This window comes from Anolis carolinensis, unplaced genomic scaffold, assembly GCF_035594765.1.
Source record: "Anolis carolinensis isolate JA03-04 unplaced genomic scaffold, rAnoCar3.1.pri scaffold_7, whole genome shotgun sequence".
Classification (NCBI taxonomy): Eukaryota; Metazoa; Chordata; class Lepidosauria; order Squamata; family Dactyloidae; genus Anolis; species Anolis carolinensis.
In genome coordinates this window covers 32329968-32342135 of record NW_026943818.1, presented here as the reverse complement: position 1 = coordinate 32342135, position 12168 = coordinate 32329968, and the positions used below count along the sequence as shown (strand labels likewise).

The window sequence follows — 12168 nt, the reverse complement described above, 5'->3', positions numbered from 1 at the left end:
ACCCACCAAAGGTGGTTGGATGGGTAGAATCCTGCAGTTGTCCCCTCTCCACTTTCTCTTGCCTGAAACTATGTCCCGCTCTCCTTGCAGGTCCGGTCACCAACGCCTTCCTGGCCCTGGCGCCCGCCAACATGCTTGCCCCGGAGGCCAAGCCGGCCGTCCCGTTGCCCAAGTTCGGGCGGCACCTCCACGACGCCGAGGCCTCCGAGAACCCCGCCGGAGACGGGCTGACCCTGCGTCTGGGGCTGCACCAGAAGGTACGCACTTCGAGCCTTACATTATTATTTATCATTGCACAGTATTATTATTATTGCACCTTATTATTATTATTATTGCACATTATTATTTCACTTATTATATTATTTCACATTATTATTATTGCACATTTCACGTTATTATTACTATTACATATTATTTCACTTATATTATTTCACATTATTATTATTACACATTATTATATTATTTCACATTATTATTATTGCACTTATTACACATTATTATTATTGCACGTTATTATTACATATTCTTATTTCACTTATATTATTTCACATTATTATTATTGCACATTATTATTATTACACGTTATTATTATTGCATGTTGTTATTACTGCATATTATTATTTGACGTACATTATTTCACATTATTATTATTATTGCAAATTATTATTATTACATATTATTATTTCACTTATTATATTATTTCACATTATTATTGCACGTTATTATTATTACATATTATTATTTCACTTATTATATTATTTCACATTATTATTACTGCACGTTATTATTATTACATATTATTATTTCACTTGTTATATTATTTCACATTATTATTATTTCACATTATTATTACACATTATTATTATTGCACGTTATTATTACATATTATTATTTCACTTATTATATTATTTCACATTATTATTATTGCACGTTATTATTATTACATATTATTATTTCACTTGTTATATTATTTCACATTATTATTATTTCACATTATTATTATTATTGCACTTTATTATTACATATTATTATTTCACTTATTATATTATTTCACATTATTACTATTATTGCACGTTATTATTATTACACATTATTTCACTTATTATATTATTTCACATTAATATTATTGCACGTTATTATTATTACACATTATTATTATTTCACGTTATTATTACATATTATTATTTCCCTTATATTATTTCACATTATTATTATTACACATTATTATTATTACACATTGTTATTATTATTGCACATGGTTATTACTACACATTATTATTATCATTAGACATTATTGCACATTATTATTATTGCTTATTATTAATATTATTATATAATTCTATTTTTTAGTTCAGAACGTGCCTGATGCATTCAAGGCTTAGGGAAGGAAACGTTAAGTTTGGGAATTATCTATTTTTTGGGGTCTTTTAAAAATAGTTTTGGATGATTCTCCAATGCTTGCGTCACGTCCCATCCAAGCGCCGACCGACGCTGACCCTGTTTAGCCTCCCGAGATCTCGATCTTGAAAATCTGAAAAAAAACGGGAAGCTTATCTTTTTCCCATTTCAAAGGCATTCTTTGACACTTCTCAGTCTTTTTGCTGTCGTATCTGATTGACGGAGGCTTATACAACCAACAGATGTGCTTTGGGCGCAAAATAGGCCGAGGCTGTCACAAAAAGATCTCCAAAGTGTCAAGAAGAAACATCTGGAGGCCTTTTGATCACAACTCGAGGCCGGAAAAACCCTCCGGGGGTCCTCTGGCCTTGTTCTTTGCGACCGAATTCCTCCCGAAAGACAGTTGCATCTGTCGAGTAGAAAATCTAGGTACCGCTTTATGCGTGGAGGCTAATTTAGGTAAAGCCAAGAGCGAGAGAACTCAGGCTTAGCTTCTCACTCTTAACGCAGTGTTGCCTGAACTGACTTTAAGATAAACAACTTGTTGTTTAATAGCCACCCATGAAAGCATTACGTCTCCCGTGAAATTCTTTCACAACTTGGTTATTGATAAATAAATGCTATAAACTTCAGGTCTTTTTTTGGGTTGTTTTGGGTCTTGTTTTGGGTTGTTTTGGTTTGTTTTGGGTCTTGTCTAGGGTCTTGTTTTGGGTCTTGTGTTAGGTTGTTTCGGTTCTTGTTTTGGGTTGTTTTGGGTCTTACTTTGGGTTGTTTACGGTCTTGTTTAGAGTCTTGTTTTGGGTCTTGTTTTGGGTTGTTTACGGTCTTGTTTTGAGTCTTGTTTTGGGCCTTATTTTGGGTTGTTTTGGGTATTATTTTGAGTTGTTTATGGTCTTGTTTTGGGTCTTGTTTAGAGTCTTGTTTTGGGTCTTGTTTTGGGTTGTTTACGGTCTTGTTTTGGGTCTTGTTTTGGGTCTTATTTGGGGTTGTTTACGGTCTTATTTTGGGTTGTTTATGGTCTTGTTTTCAGTCTTGTTTTGGGTCTTGTTTTGGGCCTTGTTTAGGGTCTTGTTTTTGGTCTTGTTTAGGGTCTTATTTTGGGTTGTTTAGGGTCTTGTTTTGGGTCTTGTTTTGAGTCTTATTTTGGGTTGTTTAGGGTCTTGTTTAGGGTTGTTTTGGGTCTTATTTTGAGTTGTTTATGGTCTTGTTTACAGTCTTGTTTAGGGTCTTATTTTGGGTTGTTTAGGATCTTGTTTTGGGTATTGTTTTGGGTTGTTTAGGGTCTTGTTTTGGGTCTTGTTTTGGGTTGGGACGTCCGGGCGACATCCCCTGGGCAACGTCTTTGCAGACGGCCAATTCTCCCACACCAGGACACGAAAATAGAGGATCAAGAAACCACAATTCTGGCTCTACAAGGGCAGGGGGTGATGGAGAGGATCAAGAAACCACGATTCCGGGTCTACAAGGGCAGGGGCTGATATCTCGGCTATCACAATAACTTCGAGCCACGTTCCGAGTTTCTGCAAATATATACGGGATTTATTTCCCCGACCCGTTCGACGCCGGTCTACCCAGAAACGAGGAACATACGGCGTCACGTCGGCCCCGGACTCAGTAGCATTTCCTGTGGACGATGCACGGGCCGTGCTCGTGGTACTGCTCTCTCGTGACCCAACACGACTGGAAGTTCTGCAGCGAGGCCAGGATGGACCCGCCGGTCCAGACCGAATACTGCCGCAACGGGATGGCTTTCACTTTGATATCGGCGGACTCGCTGGATCTGACGTCGCGGGTGAACCTCTCCTCGAAGCCGTCGAAGAGGGACGAGCCGCCGCACAAGAGGACGTTGTCGCACATGTCCTTCTTGCACTCGCCGGGGACCTTGCTCAAGCTCCGTAGGGCCATGTCGGGGATGCCCACGAGAGGAAGCTCCGGGGTGTCCGGCGGGTGGAAGAGTAGCTCAGGACACAGGAACCGCTCTTCCCCCAAAGTGATGACCTGACCGTCGGGCAGGTGGTAGTCCACCGAGTATTCCGGTTCGGTATCGGAATCGAGAGCGACGTAACAGCACTTGTGCTTGATGTCTTCCACGACGGGGAGCATCTCGTCGTCCAGGTAGTAGCCCTTGTCCTTCAGGAGGTCCATCAAATAGGACGTCACGTTGTTCCCGGCGACGTCCATGCGTTCCGCCGCGTGCGGGAGGTTGTATCCCTCGTGGACGGGCACCGTGTGGGTCGTGGCGTACCCCGTGTCGACTACGAGTCCGCTGGTCCGGCCGTGGGCGTAGACGGACAGCACGGACTGGTAGGCCACGTACATGGCCGGGGAGTTGAGCGACTCGAAGACCACCTCCATCAGCTTCTCTCGGTTGGTGGTCGGACTCAGCGGAGGGTCGGACACGAGGATAGCGTAGTCGTCCGGACAGGCGTTGAGCCCCGAGAAGAGTCGCTTCCAGAGGAACGTGGCGGCCTCCCAGTCCACGATGACCCCGTGCCTAACCGGGAGAGTGATGTCCAGTTCTCCCATCAACGTCTCCGGCCAATCCTCCGCCGGGTGTCCAACTATCGTCTTGATGGCCACCTGGGGGGTCTGGTGACCGGCGAACCCGGCTTTACACATCCCGGTCCCGGTATCAATGACTACCGCTCTTTGAGAACATTGCTCGGGGTGCTCGGGGGTTTCGGACCCCGCCAAAGAGGTCCAAGATCTGGACGGCTGGACCGAGGCATGTTCGGAGGAACGGGTCCTTGTTCTCGCTCGGCCCGGGTGTTTGGAAGTTAAAGCCCCCGTGCTTTTGGCCCTCGGAGGACTAGAAAGACCTCCCCACTTGCTTCTGCTCAACATATATCTCCAGGAGGACCTCAAAGTGCTGACCCACAAGGTCAACTTGTACGATGTGGGAGCAGGACGGACCTTGAGGCTCAAGTTGTCATCACAAAGGAGGACTATGACCTCACTTGTGCTGAGAAGAGCTGGTCTCAGGGTTCTTGGAGGTCCTTCCTTCCTTGGATGGCCACCACGACCACCAATAGAGCTGAGAAGAGCTGGTCTCTGGGTTCTTGGAGGTCCTTCCTTCCTTGGATGTCCACCACAACCACCAATGGAGCTGAGGAGAGCTGGTCTCAGGGTTCTTGGAGGTCCTTCCTTCCTTGGATGTCCACTACGACCACCAATGGAGCTGAGAAGAGCTGTTACAGGGTTCTTGGAGGTCCTTCTTTCATTGGATGTCCACCACGACCACCAATGGAGCTGAGAAGAGCTGGTCTCAGGGTTCTTGGAGGTCCTTCCTTCCTTGGATGTCCACCACGACCACCAATGGAGCTGAGAAGAGCTGGTCTCAGGGTTCTTGGAGGTACTTCCTTCCTTGCATGGCCACCACGACCACCAGTGGAGCTGAGGAGAGCTGGTCTCAGGGTTCTTGGAGGTACTTCCTTCCTTGCATGGCCACCACGACCACCAATAGCTGGCCCTGATTGATTTCCTGTCTAGAATTCGTGTTGCGAGCTTGATTAGTATTGAACAGCCTTGCAGCTTTGAATCCTGGCTGCCCTGTTAGAAGGCCCTGATTTGTTTCCCGCCTCAGCAATCCTTTGTTGAGAGGTGTTAGTTAGCCCTGATTATTTCCTTCCTGCAGCAATCCTTTGTTGGGAGGTGTTAGCTGGCCAATGACTGTTTCCCGCCTGCAGCAATCCTTTGTTGGGAGGTGTTAGCTAGCCCTGATTATTTCCTTCCTGCGGCAATCCTTTGTTGGGAGGTGTTAGCTGTCCCTGATTTGTTACCCACCTGAGGCAATCTTTTGTTGGGAAGTGCTAGCTGGCCCTGATGGTTTCCCGCCTGCGGCAATCCTTTGTTGGGAGGTATTAGCTGGCCCTGATTGTTTCCTTTGTTGGGAGGTATTAGCTAGCCCCAATTATTTGCTTCCTGCAGCAATCCTTTGTTGGGAGGTATTAGCTGGCCCTGATTGTTTCCTTTGTTGGGAGGTGTTAGCTAGCCCTGATTATTTCCTTCCTGCGGCAATCCTTTGTTGGGAGGTGTTAGCTGTCCCTGATTTGTTACCCACCTGAGGCAATCTTTTGTTGGGAATGCTAGCTGGCCCTGATGGTTTCCCGCCTGCGGCAATCCTTTGTTGGGAGGTGTTAGCTAGCCCTGATTATTTCCTTCCTGCAGCAATCCTTTGTTGGGAGGTATTAGCTGGCCCTGATTGTTTCCTTTGTTGGGAGGTGTTAGCTAGCCCTGATTATTTCCTTCCTGCGGCAATCCTTTGTTGGGAGGTATTAGCTGGCCCTGATTGTTTCCTTTGTTGGGAGGTATTAGCTAGCCATGATTATTTCCTTCCTGCAGCAATCCTTTGTTGGGAGGTATTAGCTGGCCCTGATTGTTTCCATTGTTGGGAGGTGTTAGCTAGCCCTGATTATTTCCTTCCTGCAGCAATCCTTTGTTGGGAGGTATTAGCTGGCCCTGATTGTTTCCATTGTTGGGAGGTGTTAGCTAGCCCTGATTATTTCCTTCCTGCAGCAATCCTTTGTTGGGAGGTATTAGCTGGCCCTGATTGTTTCCTTTGTTGGGAGGTGTTAGCTAGCCCTGATTATTTCCTTCCTGCAGCAATCCTTTGTTGGGAGGTGTTAGACGACTAATGATTGTTTCCTGCCTGTGGCAATCCTTTGTTGGGAGGTATTAGCAGGACCTGGTTGTTTCCTTTGTAGGTAAGTGTTAGCTGGCCCTGATTGTTTCCTATCTCGACTTCTTTCCACAGGGATCCGGCGAGAGTTACCTGGAGAAGGCCGAGCGCTTGCATTCCCAGATGTGTGCCACGAGGGAGAAGGTAAGCCGTGGGCACCGATTTGTGAAATGTAAACTTATATTCTATATATATATATATATATATATATATATATATATATATATTCAAATGATATCCTGTCCTCCCCAGAACTTGTCGGGAGACCAGGAGCAGCTCAAGATCCAGGTCACGGAGCTGGAAGAGGAGGTCCGCACCCTCCGCAAGATCAACAAGAGCCTCTTCGACTTCTCCAGCCACATCCTCACCAAGCCGGGCAAATAGCGGGGTCATCCGTGTCCTCGCCGACTGTGACGTGTATGTTTTTTTGAAGTTTTCTTTTTGTAAAAAAATAAATAAATCCAAAAATAAAGGAAACCTAATACAAGAGGGCAGATTTTCATGAATATATATATATATAGATATATACACATACTTACACATACAGACATATATATATATATAGACACGTGTATATGTATATATGACACAGACATATATATATATATACATGTATACATACATATATATGTATATACACACATGTATATGTATGACATACACATACAGACGTATATACACACAAACATACAGACATATATATATACACACACACATATATACATACATATATATACACACATGTAACATACATATATATGTATATACACACATGTATTACACACACATACAGACATATATATATATATATATATATACACACACACATATATACATGTATATGTATGACACACATACAGGCGTATATACACGCACATGTATATGTATATATGACACATACAGAGACATATATATACACAGATACATACACATACTTACATACACACACACACACATATATACACACACACACATGTATATGTATATGACACACACATACAGTCATATATATATATATACACACACACACATATATATACACACATGTATATGTATATATGACACATAAAAATACATACAAACATATACATATATATATATATATGTATATATGACATACAGAGAAATATATATAAACAGATACATACACATACTTACATACACACATATATATATATATACACACACACATGTATATGTATATATGACACACACACATACAGACAGACATATATATATATATATGTATATACATATGGCCATGCTCTGAGGATTTTGAAGCTGGATGGCCATCTGTTGGGAGAGATCTGATGGTGTCGTCCTACCTGGCAGAATGGGGTATGACTGGTTGGCCTCTGGGGTCCCTTCCGATTCGTGGTTGTCTCTCCGACCTCGAGTCACCCTCACCAGCTCACTCCCCGGAGCGCGAGTTGTCGAAGTGTATACAGATCTCGGTTGGGAACAAGCCTTCGAGGAAATCCAGCCCTGGAGTTGACGAGCCGTGCCTCGAAGGCGCCCGGAAGAGCTGACGCATCGTCTTCGCTCGGATCTCGGAGAGAGTCGGGACAATCGGCTCTGGCAGAATCAGTAATATATCGAAACGCCCAACCCACTGTCACATTTTGCGGGATATATCCGTTTGAAGTTCGGACTTAAACCCAGAACGGTTTGCCGTTCTCAGAACAGAGATCGATTTGGACCGGGAATGCCGGGTTGGCAAGCGGAGAGTTTGGAAAAGTTCGGTTTAATCTCCCTGAGTGTGTTGGGCCAAGCGTCCCGACCGGCGTGCCAGTTGGTTGAGGTCATGCTTTTAGTTTAATAACCGCCGTCCTGTCCCGGTTTTGGCATCCCATCTTGGATTATTATTGATTGCTGGAAGGGAGTGTTTCATCTACACTGACGATCGTGCCATTACCGCTCAAGCAGAGAGCTTTGAAATGTTATTGATACGACTTCCAATCGATCAATCAATCTTATTGATTGACAGAAGGCTCAGAGAGTTTCCTCTACGCTGACGATGGTGCCATTACTGCTCAAGAAGAGAGCTTTGAAATATTATTGATACGACTTCCAATTGATCAATCAATCTTATTGTCAGAAGGCTTAGAGCCATCACCGCTCAAGCAGAGAGCGTTGAAATGTTATTGATACGACTTCCGATCGATCGATCAATCAAGTGCCAGGAGTTTCCTCCTGTCCCGGTTTTGGCATCCCATCTTGGATATTATTGATTGCTGGAAGGGAGTGTTTCATCTACACTGACGATGGTGCTATCACTGCTCACACAGAGAGTTTTGAAATGTTATTGATATGACTTCCAATCAATCAATCAATCAATCTTATTGATTGACAGAAGGCTCAGAGAGTTTCCTCTACGCTGACGATCACGCCATCACCGCTCAAGCAGAGAGCTTTGAAATGTTATTGATACAACTTCCAATCGATCAATCAATCTTATTGATTGACAGAAAGCTCAGAGAGTTTCCTCTACGCTGACGATTGTGCCATCACTGCTCACACAGAGAGCTTTGAAATGTTATTGATACAACTTCCAATCAATCAATCAATCTTATTGATTGACAGAAGGCTCAGAGAGTTTCCTCTACGCTGACGATTTTCCCATCACCGGTCAAGCAGAGAGCTTTGAAATGTTATTGATACAACTTCCAATCGATCAATGAATTGCCAGAAGGCTCAGAGAGTTTCCTCTACGCTGACGATTTTCCCATCATCGGTCAAGCTGAGAATGTTATTGATACGGCTTCTTTCTTTCCAACGTGGGACTCGAGGGATGCTTTCCACCCCAAATATCATCGTTTTCGGAGCTCTCCAACGCCCTTCAAAAACTAGACTTCACAAGTGTCGACGGAGCTCTCCGAGGTCCTTAACTTGAGCTTCTGGAACGGATCGATCGAAGAGAACGAGAGATCCAGATGCGAGAGTCACCCTCGAGGGAAAAGGCAGGGATCTCGACATCTATCTCGCTGTAAAACTCTGGCTCTCTTGGAACTGATTGAAGAGAACGAGAGATCGAGAGTCACCCTTGACATCTATCTCGCTGTAAAACTCTGGCTCTCTTGGAACTGATTGAAGAGAACGAGAGATCGAGAGTCACCCTTGACATCTATCTCGCTGTAAAACTCTGGCTCTCTTGGAACTGATTGAAGAGAACGAGAGATCGAGAGTCACCCTTGACATCTATCTCGCTGTAAAACTCTGGCTCTCTTGGAACTGGTTGAAGAGAACGAGAGATCGAGAGTCACCCTTGATATCTATCTCGCTGTAAAACTCTGGCTCTCTTGGAACTGGTTGAAGAGAACGAGAGATCGAGAGTCACCCTTGACATCTATCTCGCTGTAAAACTCTGGCTCTCTTGGAACTGATTGAAGAGAACGAGAGATCGAGAGTCACCCTTGATATCTATCTCGCTGTAAAACTCTGGCTCGGGAGGAAAGACAACGCGGCACAATGTTGGAACGAGACGAGGAGAAGAAAATCGCAACGAGGCCAAATAAGCTATTAAGCAAATTCCTGGGATGGATAGTTTATCTGCTCCTCGGCAGACAGTTAATTAAGGAGATTGATTGCAGCCAAGGCGGAGAGAGATCGCCTTGTTTTTTCGCTCGGTTTCAAACTCGAGGAGGGGTGTGACAACCCACAACTCGGAGAAACAAATTGGGAAAAGGAAAGACATAGAAGTGATGGACCGAAGCGAGGCTCGCTCAGGGCAACGTGAACTCTTCTCTTTCAGGCCAAACGTCCCTCCGGCGGCCTGCTTTTTGTCGGTCCGTTTTAAAACCCAAATCACCCTAAACGGCATTGATAGGGTGCATCGAACGAGGGCGGAAATGACTGGTTCCCGTCTCCGATTTGCTGTGAGTTTTTTCGGGCTGAATGGCCATCTTCCAGTAGCACTCTCTCCTGGATAATCTTTGCAAACTCCATGGCTACTCAATGCTATCCAAGCTTGCCAGTTCCAAGATACAAGGCTTCTTCCTCCCACCCTGGACATCGTTCCACAGGGATGTATACACTCCACTTGCCTCACTACGTCCATGCAGAGACCCTCACTGATTGAATTTGCATCTTCATGCTTACTCAATGGGATTCACACTTGCGTCAAGCCTGACAAGGGTTCTTTCTCCCACCCTGGACATCATTCCACAGGGATATATATCCACACTCCACTTGCTTCACTGCCTGTCTACATATACCCTCACTGATTGACTTTGCAAACTTCATGGCTATTCTATTCAAGCTTACCAATTGCAACATCCACAGACAAGAGTTCCTTCGCCCACCCTGGACATCATTCCACAGGGATATATATATATATATATATATATATATATATTAGACATGTCCAAAAAATCGTTTTGAATCGTATATCGGAATTATTTCGGATTGTTCTCGCTTTTTGATACGAATTCCAAGACATTGTCTCACAGCGCAACCAGCAATGTAATTCGAACCATTGTTGGCCCATTCTCTAATTGTCTCTTAATGTTTCGTTATTTCCCCCCCCCCCCAAAAAAATTTTTTTTAAATATATTTTAAAAAATATTTTTTTTTCTGCAACCTACCTTGAATGGGAGCTTAGCGCAGCCCAACATTGCTGCCGCTCCCCGGCCAATCAGAAGCTTCCACGATGGACGCAAAGGTGGCGGCTAACATCCTCTGCGTCCACATGGAAGAGTGCCATACAAGCCCGGCGTGTAGCGATTGCGCATGCGCGTCCGCCATTTAAAAAACATTTAGAATCATTACGAATTTTCGGAAATATCCAAAATTTTTGGGTGAAAAAAACTTTCTATATCGAAGCGCCAGCGCCCCCTACTTTAGAAACGAGAATTGAAACATTTTTTTCATCGATCGGACATGCCTATTGGATAGCGTTCTCCTGTTTCTGAGTCGCCTTGAAGCTGCAAAGTCAATCGGGGGGGGGGGGGAGGGGGGTAGCCTGGCCTCTGTTGCCTGGAGGCGCCCTAAATAAAGAAAGCTGCCCAGAAATAGAGGACTCCAGACAGCAAACCCTTCAAGCGGCAGTTAATAACTTCCTCACCGAGGGTTGCCACCAGGGAATAAAGGCCAAGCTACTTTTTATGCAGATACCCTCACTGATTGACTTTGCAAACTTCACGGCTAGACGAGGGTTCTTTCTTTCGATCCTGTAAAGCCTCGAGTCCCACTCAAGCAGAAAGAAATTGTATCAATAACATTTCGAAACTCTCTGCTTGAGTGGTGATGGCACAATCGTTAGCATAGATGAAATTCTCTGTCCCTTCCGGAAATCAATAACATTGATTGATTGATTGATCGGAAAACTGAAGCCTGTTTATTGTTGCCAGTGATTCTTCGTTGATCTTCCGCTGCATGTGTGTTTATCCAAACCGTGCGCCCTGACAGTGGTTATGGGCCCAGCACGCTTCCGCTGCGGAGCACTGCTTTTTCTGCTCGATCCTGTAAAATCCTTGTAAAGTTTCAGAACTTTGCTCCCGGTGCTACGTCTCAAAATAGTTTCCCTTCCGAGTCCAATCGATATGTCTTTTTTAAAAAATACAAGGAGGCCAGAGCTGTTATTTCGGTCACGGACCGAAAAGGACGGGAAAAGATGGGATTTCAAAGCCGAAACGGAACGAAAGTTGGGAGGAGGAAAAATACGGGATGAAAAAATCAACTACAATAACGAGTGTTGCAGAACTGAATAAATACGGCCAAGGAAGAGATCGATGGATCGATCGGCTCGCAGTCCAATGTAATAAATCTGAAGGAGTTAGTTGAATGCCAGGCTTTGCATTCGGTTCACGGAATGTGTATGTATGTGTGTGTGTATATATATATATATATATATATATATATATATATATACACACACACACATACATACATACATATATGTGTGTGTGTATACTAGTTTGGGTACCCGGCATTGCCCGGGTTATTTGAAAAAGTCAATTTTGCAATATACACATATACACGTAGTGTGGTATATATATATATATATATACACATACACACACACACACACATAGCAGGGGATTATATATCTATATATATAAAAGAGTGATGGCATCACGGCAATTCACAAAACA

The 12168-nt window shown here is 44.1% G+C and overlaps 2 protein-coding genes across 2 annotated transcripts in view; one reads left to right on the top strand and one right to left on the bottom strand.

Moving 5' to 3' along the window:
* wdr18 (WD repeat domain 18) overlaps positions 1-6565 on the top strand; it is a 35279-nt gene extending 28714 nt beyond the window's left edge. Inside the window, exons 8-10 of the mRNA XM_062959508.1 lie at positions 91-257; positions 6152-6220; positions 6329-6565. Coding sequence (XP_062815578.1) covers positions 91-257; positions 6152-6220; positions 6329-6460 — 368 coding nt within the window. The 3' untranslated portion in view covers positions 6461-6565. The remainder of the gene's footprint in view (positions 1-90; positions 258-6151; positions 6221-6328) is intronic.
* Positions 2916-4915, bottom strand: LOC100554140 (actin-like protein 9). Its single transcript, XM_062959506.1, has one exon. It carries the CDS (start codon positions 4240-4242, stop codon positions 3010-3012), a length of 1233 nt encoding a protein of 410 aa, XP_062815576.1. The 5' UTR covers positions 4243-4915; the 3' UTR covers positions 2916-3009.
* Positions 6566-12168: the final 5603 nt, after the last annotated feature.